The sequence below is a fragment of the Linepithema humile genome, chromosome 2 (assembly GCF_040581485.1).
Source record: "Linepithema humile isolate Giens D197 chromosome 2, Lhum_UNIL_v1.0, whole genome shotgun sequence".
Lineage (NCBI taxonomy): Eukaryota > Metazoa > Arthropoda > Insecta > Hymenoptera > Formicidae > Linepithema > Linepithema humile.
Window position 1 is genome coordinate 19,600,723 of NC_090129.1, and position 14,935 is coordinate 19,615,657.

General features: G+C 42.4%; 1 protein-coding gene across 7 annotated transcripts in view; it reads left to right on the top strand.

Annotated features, from left to right (window-relative positions):
• Nucleotides 1–14,384, top strand: part of Ipk1 (Inositol phosphate kinase 1) — a 74,888-nt gene extending 60,504 nt beyond the window's left edge. For 6 of the 7 annotated variants that reach the window (XM_067348602.1, XM_067348601.1, XM_067348603.1 and 3 more), the window contains 6 exons: nt 2,783–2,987; nt 11,203–11,408; nt 11,588–12,013; nt 12,104–12,313; nt 12,406–12,779; nt 13,117–14,384. In XM_067348602.1, the coding sequence (XP_067204703.1) occupies nt 2,783–2,987; nt 11,203–11,408; nt 11,588–12,013; nt 12,104–12,313; nt 12,406–12,779; nt 13,117–13,312 (1,617 nt within the window). In that variant the 3' untranslated portion in view covers nt 13,313–14,384. The remainder of the gene's footprint in view (nt 1–2,782; nt 2,988–11,202; nt 11,409–11,587; nt 12,014–12,103; nt 12,314–12,405; nt 12,780–13,116) is intronic. The other variant, XR_010888291.1, reaches the window with a different exon arrangement.
• The last annotated feature ends 551 nt before the right edge of the window (nt 14,385–14,935 follow it).

Sequence of the window (14,935 nt, forward strand, 5' to 3'; positions counted from 1 at the left end):
TAAAGCGTAAATTATTATCACTGCTGACTACTAGACTAATTGCATCGAGTGAATTTGCTATATTTCTTCGATATCTTTATTTATATTTTCAAGAGCGGAGTCTTGAAAAATAGAGAGAGAGAGAGAGAGAGAGAGAGAGAGAGAGAGAAGTTAAAATCGTAAAATGAGTCATATACGTAAAAACGGTATCTTCTCTATCACGATTTTAACTCGTAAAATCCGATTCCATGAATGTTAATTAAAACATTTGATTAATCTCATTTATTTGATATTTTTGCGGATGTCGAAATTGCGAAACTTCTCGCGTACCGAAATACAATACATTTTGTCGGCCGCTTACGAAAAACCGATCGCATCGAGTGAATTGCTATCGTATTTCTTCGATATCTCCATTTCTATTTTCAAAGATTATTACAGCGGAGATCGGCAAAATAGAGAGAGCAGTTAGTAAAGTTATAAAATGAGTCGTGCGTTAGAACGATGATTTCTCTATCACGATTTCAACTCGTAAAATTTGATTCTATAAATGTTAATTAAAATTTTGATTAATTTTATTTATTCAATATTTTTGCGCATGTCGAAATCGAGCGGTTTCTCGCATATGGAAATACGTTTCGTCGGTAGACTTCGAATTAGAAAAAAAAAAAAGAAAAAAAAAGATAGGCCTCGCAGGCAGGTATATATAGTTACATGAACAGAGACATGACGCATGAAAAACTAGTAGTCAGCCACGTCAGCCGGCTTAGCCTATATCGATTGGCGGTTCACGTCGGGTCGCACGCTTTTACGAGATTTGCCTCTACAGATGCGAGAAAAATCAAACGTTCCAGATTTGATTCTCGCGACGGATGAGGGCGCGATTCGCGACGCGTCGGGCACACGCATCGAGATAGAGCCGAACAATATCGCTGTTAAATATGCAACATGTGTGCCATGTTGCTCCTCCTCGCGTGCATTTCGTTCGCACTAATTGCTTCGCTCGCCAGGCAACCGTGCAAAACTCTTGGAGTTTTTGCTCCGGATGTATTTATCAACTTTGTGAAAGCACACATGTGCAATAGCATATCTTTCCGTTCGTACTCTGCTACAACTTTTTTTTTTGTTGCAACAATTACGCCGACGTCACTGGCCCCCGGCGATAGCGGCTATTATCGAATTGTCAATAATTCGCGCGAGTATCGCGGCGAACGGTCAGCAAAGTGGAACGCGTAGCAACAACCTGTCGTGCGTTCACCGTACGTCATTATTGGGCCGGCGACCCGATCGGGCGTTCATCTCCGTCTTTTTATACGACAAAACGTCTCGGCCGGTTTGTAGCACGGCCGGTTTTCCGGCATAGAAGACTAACGTGCGCATCTCGATAATTAACGCGCCCCATCGCTTGTGCGATTCGCCGATAGCGATTAAAGTCCGCTGTGAAAATCGCGCCGCTTCGTCAAACAAAACGTCGACCTGCTTTCAGCCGCTGGACAATCATATTTTATTATACGCTCGCTCGTTAGATCACCCGTGATGATTCGAGTCGATCGATTTGTTCGGGAAAGCGATTAAATTGGATTTTCACGAGTTCGATGCTTCGTCGACCGCAATTAGGACGCGAGCTGGATCTCCCGATTGAAATCTAAAAAAAAAAACACATAAAGTATTAACTTGAGATTAGTCATCGCTCATTTTTCCATGTAAGTCTCTTGAATTCGACACGGTCCGTTTGCCGATAGCCGTGATCGAGCGTGTCGTCTAACGTGCCGAAAATCACGCCATAGAACGCGCCACGCTTGTTAAGCAACCAGTTACGTTCGCCCTCCGTGTCCGAGTCTTGCGAAATTGTCTTGTAAATAATGACTGGCTTTCGAAATCTCGAATGTCAATGAGACTAGGATGGACGCTGCTTTCGTGTCGAAATAAAATCCGGAGGAGACCTTGCACCGTCAGCTAGTATTTCAATAACATTATTTTACATAATAACGTGCAATCATCGGCGATAGCGATCGCATAATAAATTTCGCGTTATCTAAGGTTTGAAATGTCTTAGACATTTGCTCTCTTCGTTAGAAATCATTGGACGAGTGATGTTCGTAAGTGACAAGAGGAAGAACGGACGGCCTCGGCGTAAATGTCGAGGCGTCGATTATATTGACATTTATCATCGGACGAAAATCGGAAAATCTAAGCGTATTAAACTTCCATGGCGTCCTAGAACCTTACCTTCGTCCCCGCATTGATTAATTGGATTCGTAAAGGCCGTAGCGGCGAGGTTGAACGCGCTTGGAAACAAGGGGTGAGGTGAGCCGAGAGCAGCTAGTCGCCCCGTTATCTTTAACCTGGGAATTTTTCATAAAGCCGACCTACATACCTTACTCGCGCCCGGTATCGCCAGTTTAAGAGGCATTGATCTGTTCCTGATAACGCTAGCCGTGTGTACAGGCGCATAGAAAATGCACGATCGTCTGTCTGGCAGACCGAGAAATTGTCGTCGTTCGCAGAAAGGCGGCCGTAATGCGTTGGCCTTGGATTCCTTTACGTTTATACGATTTTTTCCATTTCGCGACTTCGAACGCGACTAGAACGCAACCTCGCGCACGATTGTTTACGGCGCGCTGCGCAATGAATTCGATGTTATATCATTGAATATGACGCCGTATTTAGTCGGCGTTGCGTTCAATATTTGCGTTATTATCACGTTTAATATTTGCCCGAGAGAAAGAAAGAAAAACAAAACATTTTGAAACTTTCTGCGAAACGTTCAGTTAACAGTGTTTCAGTTTATTGGGTTTACTTTCAGGAGCGCAGTGTAATACGATTCCGGAAGTCATTACCAGGCGAGGTTTCACCGGATGGCGGTGGAACACGCGTACAACGGGAGGTGGGTTACGCCAGGAACATGGTTTCCTGTTTTTTGGGCTCTTACATGCAGATCCCCGAAATCGTGAGCTACGATGCAGCCGATATAGCCAAATTGTCGGACGTCATCCGTCCCCTCCGGCCAGGTAAATTGTTTTTTTCCTTCATACATATTTTATTTTTCTCCGTATTTATGTATTCAATTCTCACGATATGTTTTTAATTAAATTAATATTCCGAATAAACGGACTGTGCAAGGCCAATGCTGGGTTTTAGCACTTTTCCGTTTTTAACCTTGTTTATTTGTTGACACAAACGTTTCTCGGACACCGCGCGGCCTCAAAATCGAGTCTTATATTATCCTGTATTGATTTCTAATATCTTTCGCGCGCTGACGATCGCGCTTGATTTTTGCAGCCCTTTTTTTGCGAATAAAACACTTTTGCGGGAATCGTATAATTTTTCGCGACCTTCGATCACGCTTTGTTATTTTTATTCGATTGCGCTCGATTATCGGGGATACCTCGTGCATCACTTTCTCCGGATAGAATGTAGATTTTCAATATTTATGTACAATCACGCTGTTCGCGAAAGGAACACGAACAGGTGCTGGCTGATCGTAACTAGTTTCGATCGTGCCGTCTTCTTCTCGTTTTTATTAAGGTAGCCGCCGACTTATTCTTCGCCGGCGTACACCTGCCGCCTTATTTTTCGACGTTCCGGACGAATAACGATCTCCGCGCGTCCGAAGCCTCCCGGGACACCGAGTTTCTCGTGCATGCGAGGAGCCTTGAGCTGAAATTTCATCGATTTCGCCGGAATATTGTGAAGAAGAGACGATCCGGTTACGCCTTGTTCTCTTCATTCTTTTTCTCATACTACCGATCGATAGTTACAATGTTACAGATGTAAAAAAAAGAGCTGTGTCTATCTCAATTAATCGATTCCACTTAATAACATTCAAAGATTCGTGACGCTCATGGACGTCCCATCGTTCGACGACTTAAATTAACTTTCAAATCCGCGAAGCACATTTTCGCAAATTAGCCTAGTTGGGATTGCAACGATCCAGAATAGCTATTTTTGCTCGTTGCAAAAGTCACGAGTTGAGTAGCCATTAAACGCCGCGAGAATACTATCCGCGATTATTTATTCGAGCGCAAACAAGCAGGAAAATTTATATATTTTTATGCAGTAAAACAATACGACACTTGATTGACGTACGCGGCACTTGTGTTCCTTCGCACGGCTCTTTAACAGGCCGAGAGGTAAAAGCAATATCGTGATGTATTACATTAAAACGCGGGAGGGGAATTAGACATCGCTCGCGTCACTCGTAATCACAACAGCGAGAATTATATTGACATTTTATTTCGCCGCGACGACAACTTTCTACTCGATGGAGCGCGCTCGTCGCGCGAATCGCCGATCTCTCGTAAATGCGGCGTGGGCGGCGAGATATGGAAATCGGCTTCTCTCGATTCGAAAGCGATCCGGCGCCGCGATTAAAACCGCCTTTTATTACTACTGTGCCTCGCGTGCGACGGAGCGTTGTGCGCGCCCGCGAATTTTTACGATTTAACAACGCTCGGCGTTGAGTGAAAATTGCGCGTTGTGTCTATACGTTAAGCGCAATTAACGCTAATTAAACGAGCGCGGGATCCCTCGAGGAGAGCGAGGGACACCGCTTTCCCATCGTGCTGCGCGACGCAGAGACCCGGGCGATCAATAGTAAACAAAGACATTTCAGCCAAATGTCGCGTGCGCGCGGCCACGATGCCGGGCGCTTTTTCGTTTTCCAGCGGGAATAAAGAGTGTCACGTCCGCCCTGGGCGGACTGAATTTACGACGCGCAGGCGACCCACACTCACCGCCCGCAGCTGTGCACTCTCGAAAAGATGACGTCGCCAGACGAGAAGCGTCCTCGAGACGACGTTAAAGCCGGCATGCGTCGCGCGACCGTGTCGTTGGTTTCAGTTGCTGTTTCTGTCCCTTTTTCAGTTTTTTTTTCCTCTCTCCGGTCCCTTTTCAGAAATATATCCCACACGAGCTGCTGCAGGGTTGGATTACATTTCTCAACTTAACGTGGAGTTCCACGCGTAAGATTCTCGACTTCTGAGAAAAATCTGAATCCTAGCGGATCTCGCTCGACACGCTAGTCGCGGCGTTCACACGTTCTTAAGTACCTATACGCGCCATCAGTCATTCCTACGAAAAGGCCGCGACCCCGAGTGACTGTCGATCGCTTCTTTGAAGAAGCCAATGCGCGCGTGAGGTCATTTAAACATCACGAGATCCGCCAGGATCATTGATTCAAACGAAGGTTCTACGCGAAGGCGTTAAATAAAATTCTGCATTAATTTGTAATATCCTTCGCGTTCCAACACTTGCGTTTTGGAGCCTTTTTTCTGGTTTTCTTTAAATAACACCTCACTGAGAGATGAGAATGTATTTTTTTTTCTGGTTTACGCGACGTACGTGCTGTAATCGTCGTCGAGTCGGTAAAATTTCTCTATCTCAAGGGAAAACTCGAGCAATACGAGCGAAAAGAAAAGGCGAAGAAATGCGAAACGGGCCTTATCTCGATTTTATTATTTTTGACAGAGTATCAATTAACAGATATTAATTAAAAAACAGAATCTCGTAAAAACAAAACGCCGGCGCGTATATTAGAACTAACATCCGTCGGAGAGCCGGCAACGTTGCCGAGACGCGGTTATTATAGTAATTAGAAGGAGAAAACTGCGCAAACGAGTTAATTGATACCCGCGCGATATAGATACTTTTCACTGTCGTGCAAATACGAGGTTATAAGCCGCGCGATAACAAGCGTTTCTTAATCTTTCGGAGCACATTTTTATCATTCTCGACTATTTTTGCGTTTGCTTATATAACATCTACGGAAAAGTAGGAAATTATTTTTGTATCTGCGGCCAATCGGCGAGTCGCCACTCGACACAAATTGTCGCGATCGCTTGTCGCAAAAACAGCGCTTATTCCTTACGACGCGATCCTGCGAACACGAGTGAAAAGGATAATAAAATACTGCACTTGATCTTCCGCTGATGCTTAGCGCTTCACGGAGGAGGTCCCGCCTCGAGGAGATAAAACGATATGATTTATTTTCTATTTACGTTTGATTATGCAGCGAAAGCCGGCGACATTTGCATACGTCCCCATCTTTCTCCCATCTTACAGTTTTTTAATTTTCTTTTTCCCACGCGAAAGGTCGAAACCAGATCTTTGACGCACATGTGCGCGGCACCACGTGACTATTCGACAGCGAGGCTGTGCGAGGCTGTTCTCCTCGCGGCATTAAAAAATGGAAAGCTTTCAGAGAGAATTACGTCGGTGACTAGCATTAATAAATAACAGAGTCTTATTCTTCAATTAATTTGAAACGCGCTAGAAGGTACGCCCACGAGCGTCCGCTCGACGAGGGAAACCACCTCTCGTCCCGTGTGGATTTCTAGCCTCCTCCCCTTCCCGCCTATCCTAGAAAGAATGCGCGGCGTGCTCGAGAGCATTTATTACACGCGCGCGCGCACACAATGAAAGTGCGAGATCGCGGCCACGCGATCCGCGCCGCGCGGGGATTTATTTTTGAATAATGCAGCGACGTTTATCATCCGCTATCGGCGAGAAGGAGATCCGCCCATTGTATGCAACGCCGCGGTAATTTCGTTCCGTGGAACCGGAATCTTCCCTTTTCCCTTTCGATGCGCGATCGCCGCCCCGAGCGCGATCGTCGTCCCTCGCGTCCTTATCGGATCCTATCAGTCGCGCGAGATAATGCGGCGAGATAACTTCGAAGCGTTAAGCGATCCTTCTTCAATATAGATTTCGATTAGCGTCGCGGGAGAAAAAGCAATAAACGCGATAGGATAGAAGTGAACAGAATCGCGCGTATTTCACATTAAGTCGTGCGTTTTCGCGCTTTAGACGCGGAATCATCGTTCACGCGTGAACTTTTGATATTCGTATGCGTACACGCGAGCGTCGACCGTTTATGCAGACATCCGAAACACGACGGAGGGAGCGTCGGGTGTTTTCCACCGGAAATGCGTTTGACAGACTTTGTGAAGCGAAGGCTGCCGGTGGAACCCTTCGCAAGGTGGGTGGGCGGTGTGCGCACGCAGACAGGATGTACGCGCGGCTGCATCCGAGGGTTGCTGGGAAGAGATGATAATCGGAACGGTCTTGATTCCTCGCTCGCCGCGTAACGCGCGCACCAACTAATCCCCGTTCTTACATTAATTAACGAAACGAAGATTAACGTCTTAACCGTGGCGTCGCGGATGAGATGCGCTGTCATGTGAAACGCAGCCTCGCAATCTCCGCGGTTCCGGCATCGTTCAGCTCTCGCGCGATGTGCAACGGTTTCCGTCGTCCAGTTGATCGAACGCCGTAAAACTTTGTGAAAAAACACGCGAAACGCGCGCGATTCCGCTTCCGGTCGTCTGCGCTCACACTTATCCGGACAAATCTATATTTATCTGTTTCTACCGGCCGCTATAGCGTATACGCCGGCCGAAAGTCCATCCGGCCTGATCTCTCGCGCCGCAGACGCAACAAGTGGTCGGCTCTTCCGCTTTTCTTTCCGCGAACTCGTCGATATTCTGACACGCTGGTACTTTCTCCTATAGCCGCGATTGAAAATAGAAGCTCTCCCTCCCGCCCCTCCCGCTCTCGTCGCATTTGATTGCAAAACGCGAGGGTAAAATGACGCAGTGTGTGCGCGCCGATGGGAAATATCTTGCGAGAAGAATGGCTGCGCGTAGAAGGAATTCTACTCGGCCGGAGATAGTGTTCTGACCATTTCGAGAGATATCGTTGCAAAAACGTGGCTAATTATTGTACTTGCTGACGCATAACGTGTAATTTCTTACTTGGGGGAGGGGAAAAGTGCTCCAACAGCCAAATGATATTTAGCAAAATAAGCATTTTTATTGCGATTCATATCTAATTTTTCCCACCGCGCGGAAATGCAAAATTCAATAACGTCCCGCGCGATCTCCATTTTAGATAGTATATATATCAACGGCGCATATAAATAATTCACAGCGAGCACGGCGAATTTTACTCGGTTTTCACGTCCTTCCGCGACTAATGTATCGAAAATCGATTATAATCGCATTCGCTGTTGCGCTCCTCTTATGGATATGTAGAAATTTAATACTACGCAAAATACGTCAAGTGTCCTCCCCCCACCTCCCCCCCACCCCCCAATAACGTAATATCTTTCGGAATATTGTCCCGGGGTTATCGTACACGCGAGCGCCTTTGTACACATTGTGAAATTTCGCGCGGCTGTCGATATTTTTATTTAAAAGCCGCGTCACAGGCGGGAACGCGCGTTATCTCCGGCGATATTGCGCACTCCCGCGATATGGCGGTATCGATTTCCTGTCGCGGCGTGCGTTGTAAGCACGCTCCCGTGCGTGTTATTACCGAACGTGGAAATGACAAAAATCCGCCGCCGCTACGAGCCGCGCCGATAGTGGCAATTTCGCCGTCAATTTGATCGCCGGCGGAGTCATCCGCGCGTCATTTTCTCTAATAACACGCCAGATTGATCTAATGTAACCGTGCAAAACTGTATCACGCGTGCATCGTCAGCATGACACGCCCGGCTGTTTTCATCAATATCTAATTAGCAGCTAGATTGAAGATAGCCGGCGTTTTATCATTCTCGATAAAATGCGCAAAAGAAGAACGACTTACGCAATTTCCGGCGTGTTCGTTTCGACTTGTTTTAAAAACTATACAATACTGATAGTGTTTCAACTAATCTTCAATCTTTCTCGATGAGGTGATATAAAAATATACTAGGAAATAATTTTCCGAAAGACTCGAAACAATAATGTTCATCGTCATAATGTTTTCGTCATTTTAATATTGAAATTCGCGTCTTCATTCGTCCTATTAATACAAGCTTACACTTGTTGCAACCTCTTGTGAAATTTTTCTCTTTCTCTTTTCTCTTTTCGATCGCTCAATGTCTCTCGTCTCTTCGAAGGTCCTCGATATTACCTATTTTCAGAGATGAACTCGCGTGAAGGCAAGCAGGATATTTTTGCAACTGAAACGGCCCCGTGTCGAACGTTTATTTTCAAGACTCGAACGAGGAATGTGTAAACAGAGACTGTGTAAACCTACTTTGCAACCAGACTCTGCATCGTCGCCGCCGCCGCCGCGGCGGAAATCTCCTTGTGCATTGCCGCCCGCAATAGAGTCTTGAAACTACAATGCAGAGTTCGATTTCTATGTCAATTTACATCTCTTTCGCTGAAATTTAAAATTGAAATAATGGAAGAAAACATTATAAAGACTTCAATCTGAGCAACAAAACACAATTGAAATTCGTAATCGTTTCAATATCACCGACTAGTTTATCTTCGACAAGCGATAATGAAAAACCGAGTTAATGACATTAACGCAGAAGTGTTATCTCGGCGTGAGAATATCTTGCGAGTGCGTTTCCGCGTCGAACGCTGATGTAGTATAATGTGAGTCCTCTCTTTATGCGCAGCTAGCAATAGTAACGTAAACTGGAGCGGACGTGGCGTAAAGTTAAACGCAAATAATTGATCGCAGTAATTGAGCTTTTTAACGCCAGTCGCACCTTAAAGAGATACAATTCGATAGTACAAGTAATGCGATGCGGGGATTTAGCGTTAACAGCTTGGCGAACGCTTTCTTCTGAAATCTCGTTGTAATCTGAATTGAATTAATAGATATGAAAGGCCGCTGTGCAAGATTGTTTGATATAGGTTTCAGAAAAAAGGTAGAAGTCGTGCTCACTCGCGATGAATCGAACACGCGACTTTCCCCTCGTCGAAGGGAGAAAGAAAAGACGCGCGAGAGCGATCCGCAACTTTGTGCGTGACGCGCAAAATTCGTAAGCGCGTGTGCTCGGCATTTAACGAAATTACCATACGTCATTATCCCTTGTCACGGGCCTCTCATTTCGCCAGTGTTCATCACGCGAAGAGAAATTTATGCCATCAAGTGCGCTTGATGGCGAAGTAACGCTTTATTGATTCCCGATAGGCGGAAAATAGACGAAAATTCATAGGCGAAAAATATGTGACAAGTTTTGAATATATAAAACCGCCCCCTGTGCATATTTAAAATTCGATTTTCTGTTCCGACGGCGAGAGAAAATTTTTCAATATTATTTTTCAATTCGTCCTTCTTTCTCTCTTCCGTTGGCTTCGCAACTCGGTGTTAATTGGAATTTATTTATCGCGGTGATTAAGAGGCCTTTCGTTTCGAGTGCGCGTGCAGTACCGAAATTACGTAGATTTTTTTTTAAGCGTTCGAAACTTGTGATATAATTACATGGCTTATATTCGGCCGTTAAACATCTCTCGGGGAGATACACGAATGACTAATGGAGCGCATCCAATTTCGGGATACCGCTCGAACGGATAAGCGAGATAGCAACGAAGCAAACTTCTGTTTGACATGTTTAATCGCGAACGGTATCTTATGGCCGCACGTTGGACGGAGGCGAACGAGACGCGGAGGGAAAGTTCAACCGTTAATTTATGCTACTTCGATTAACGATTGTCTCGCAATCACCGGTGAAAGATTGCGCGCTGTTTAGAACGCCACGTCGCGGCGCCGTACAGCTCTTATCTTGACACTCATCGAGTGTCTTTTTTTTATCTAAGCGATTTAATGACACTTTCCCTGTAGCTTCTCGGAATATCGCCTTAGAATATTTCTAAATAATATTCATGACATTATATTATCATCGTTATGACTGACATTTGTAAAATAGACGATAATTATGCAGAGAAACATAAATATTTCAATTGCTTATTCTTTTAACATTTTGAAAGCGTTTTAAGAAAGATTATATCTTTGTTAATCATTATTGCACTTATCGCAACTTTAAAATTCTTTTTCCTTTTTTTTTCTAATTATATTGCTGTAATGCGAGAAAATTCTTTCGGCGACTATATTTACATTCCTATTTAACAAACAGTTAATGTATTATTCGCTGAAGTAATCGTTTGCTCTCGACGTCGCGGCGGCTCTCGTGAATTTCTTCTATTTCAGGACCACCACACGTGAATCGCGAGAATATTTCACGCCTACGCAGTGTTTTCGGTACCCTTTGGAATAATTCAATGAGGGAGGCTTATTTTAGAACAATCGCTTTTTATGTCTGTATTTATAAACTTATCTCGAGATAACTATATATCGTTGAATTGAAGACCGTAATCGGACGACTGAGATAATTCAGAATTCGAAACTCGACTGTTTTGAGAGATATCACAAATTGTTTATTGAGAATATATTTAAAAATAGTATGTATTATTCAATCTTACATTTAATCTTGTATTGCAGCGGAACGCCGGCACAAGGAAACCACAGATACGTACGCCACCAAGTTTCCGGATTACACATTTCTGGATTTGCGGTTGGAGTTTGATCAAACCGTCTTCCGGAGCCGTTCGACGTTTTGCGTGGAAATAAAGCCGAAGCAGGGATACGTGCAAAAGGCGGAGCAGAGAATCCCCCGATGCCCGTATTGTCTCAACCAGTACGCCAAGGTATTAATACATATATAATAATACATACATATATAATACAGTAGCATTGATTTGTCCAGTGAATCCATGCAGTTGCAAAAAATAATATGCGAAACTCTGTAACTTACAATATCATAATTAAAATATTCAAAATATAATGTTAAAAATCCAAATATATAAAATATATTTAAATTTTTCAGCTGCGGAAGAAGAACATCGCCGCCCGCAGCAATTATTGTCCGTTGGACTTATTTTCTGGAGTGGAAGCGCGCATGAAAACCGCCGTGGAGGAACTTCTAAGATCGCCGCAGAACAATTTGAAGATCTTTAAGGACGGCTTCGTTGTCTATGATCAGGCGTCTTCGTCGGACGATCTCGAGAGCGTGCTGAACGAATGGTTTCGGAATGCGGCGGCGACGAGCAGCAGCGTGCGGACTCGTCGCATCGATGAGTTCTGCAATTTGGTATGCGCCGCCCTTACGCGTCCTTTCGCCCAAGAGCAGCTGGAACGGCTCGCCGCCGCCCATCCACGTAATTTTCTCCTACCTTCGAATCAAGTTCCGACGTTCTGCGCCGAACCGGGCGTGGTAGCAAGAGCGGAACGGTGCCTTCGCTTCGCGGAAAAGGTAAAATCTGCTTTTAAAAACGTATTATTTTCAAAGAATTAAATTATAATTGTCGCCTCTATTAACTGTCGTTTTTTTTTCGCTTTGCAGAGCTGCAATTTCGATGGCGACGAGTTGCCGGAAGACTCGGTGCTGGGACGAATTTGGAATATGCAGCGGCTGTCTTACATCAATACTAATTACATTTACAACATTTACTCCAAGTTTGCATCGTTACTGGATGATGATATGATATACTCCGACTTGACGAGATTCGACGAAGCTCGCGCTGGCACTGTTGTTTTATCAGCTAATCACACAGTACGTAATATTGTATTAATAATCGGTGTTTGTAAAATTCGGAGTCGATCGATATGAACATAAATAATATTTGTGTTTCTTTTTTGTTTTAGAACGCAGTCATCCAAAAGACGGCCATAGAAGAAGTACATTTTCAAAAGCTTCTTGAGGACACCGACGTGATGACGAAATACAGCGACGATCTGAATGGAAATCATGGCGGTTCAGAGTGTATCTTATCTGCTAATGTCGACAGAACGATCGTAAATGGCAGTTTCGCATCGCAAACAGAAATTAGTCTCAACGATTCGCGCCGACCATTTTATGTAAATAGGAGTCTGCATAATCAGGAAGCCAACGACGACGGTGATGAACGAAAGGCAAACACGCGGATCACCGCCGAACATTTGTCGGCGTTGCAAAATTACCTTTTATTTGCCATAGCCAGAGATTGTTCGATATTAATGAGCTTCCGCGAATTGCATCCGTAAGTGCATTGTTCGAGACAATGGCTCGTATTTTCACCGCACGCTTTCAAAGCACTGAGAATGATTTTTTTTAACAGAGGCAAAATTGGTAATAAAATTGATTTAATATAATAGTTCTGTGTGAGGAAGAGAATTTTCCAGGTAGTTATTGTCCAAGTCGTATAATTATCCAATTATAATTGGTATTGTATAATATATTTAATAATGAATTCGGAAAACACGACACGCAAATCATTCTTTTCAGCTCTAAATGTTCACTAAGCATTATTATCGTTATCACATTAAATGCTCTTTAGATAAAATTATATTCTAATACTTGTGATGTTTTTCTTGCAGGGAAAACGTAACAAAAGTGCCAGAGGAAAATACAATTAAACTTTCGGAGCAGCTGTATTTTCTAAGCAGCGTCAAAGTCTCCGATTTGGACTCGAAAAGTGTTCACTCCATTAAGAAGCATCGACAACGAGACGTGGATATTTTTGATTCTGTAATTTCTTTATTGGAAGACAATATTTTTGCGGAGAATAGATGATTGTCCGAGAAACGATGCCCGTAGCGATACAGTATTTGATATACGATAAAACTCTATTTAGGAAAGAAAGTATACGTGCACTTAATTGGTAATATGCTTATTGATATGCGTACTGACTTCTTGTACAAAACTATTTGTATAGTCTTTGTGTGAATGTGGAAAAAATATTGATGCTATCGTTCATCAATTAGTGTGTTAAATGAAAAATTTGCTTCTATATGAATAATATGCTGGATTATACTAGATGTTCAACGAACAAACATATCTTATATGCTATGAAATTTATTATTTGACTTTAATGGCTATAAAATTTTATTTGACTTTAATAGCTTTAAAAAGTCAAATAAAATTTTATAGCTTTATAAACTAATACCTGTTAAAACGAAATGTTGTTTTCTTGTGTATAATTTATTATTATTGTTTAGATTGTGTACTTATAATCAGTGTCAAGCTGTGATCGTAATGATTTTTTAACGAAATGGATGGAAGAGATCTTAGTGGATGGAGATCGAAAAATATTGAATGTTACATGCTATGAATATCTTATTCGATTTGAAATAACTTTTCTGCTGATGTAGGTAAAGATCTCATGAAAGACTGACTTCCACATTAATACATATTTAGCAACTTGTTTAAACTGAAGCTTGTTGATGTTTTTGTTTTGTAGAGATATGCGAAAAACAAAACATCCGGTGTGCAGCAGATGTCACAAATTTTTAATTTATTTGCATCTTATATGGAAAGACTGGAAAAATTTGCCAAAGCGAGAGAAAGTCAGTAATGTTATTTTAAAATTATGTATAAGGATTAAAAGGATATTCCTCTTAGGAGAGATGTAAGTTACTCATAATATTTTTAAAATATGAAGCAAAAATTTGCCAAAGCGAGAGAAAATCAGTAATGTTATTTTAAAGTTAATGTGTAAGGGTCAAAAGGATATTTCTCTTAGGAGAGATGTAAGTTACTCATAATATTCTTAAAATATGAAGCACAAAAGTTCTTCGCTAAATTGAATCAGGATCGACACTTAAAAAATTTTAACAATAATAAAGTTTTTTATTTTATATGCGTATGCATATACGTTTTATGACTACCCACTCAGCACACATATTCAAAAAATGTCCAGAAGACATCCCGCAGATATCTTTGAGAGATACGATATCTTCGGGATGTCCTCTGAACATTTTCCGGACATGCATGCTGTGTAGGTAACTCTGCTCGTTACCGATAATTGTAATAATGAAAGAAAGAGAGAATTTCTCTTGTTTTTTAGAATAGTTAATCTAATTATTGAATATGTAACGTTAGTGTTCTTATAATAAATGAAAATAAGAAAAAGTTGAAAAAACAAATCCTTCACAGTTTGTGAGACTATTAGGATATTTATTATATATTGAAGTATTATATAATGGATAAAAAATTGTTCTGTGATATTAGTTTAAGCTATGAAATAAGTGCTTTATTTATGTGCACACACACACATGGAAGATATTATATTATAATAAATATATATAATATATAAACGTATATTTATGATTTTAACAATATATAATACACGTTATACGTTATTTCCTAATAAATATTTTTATAAGATACAGTAAGAGGAAAGAAAGAAGTAGAATA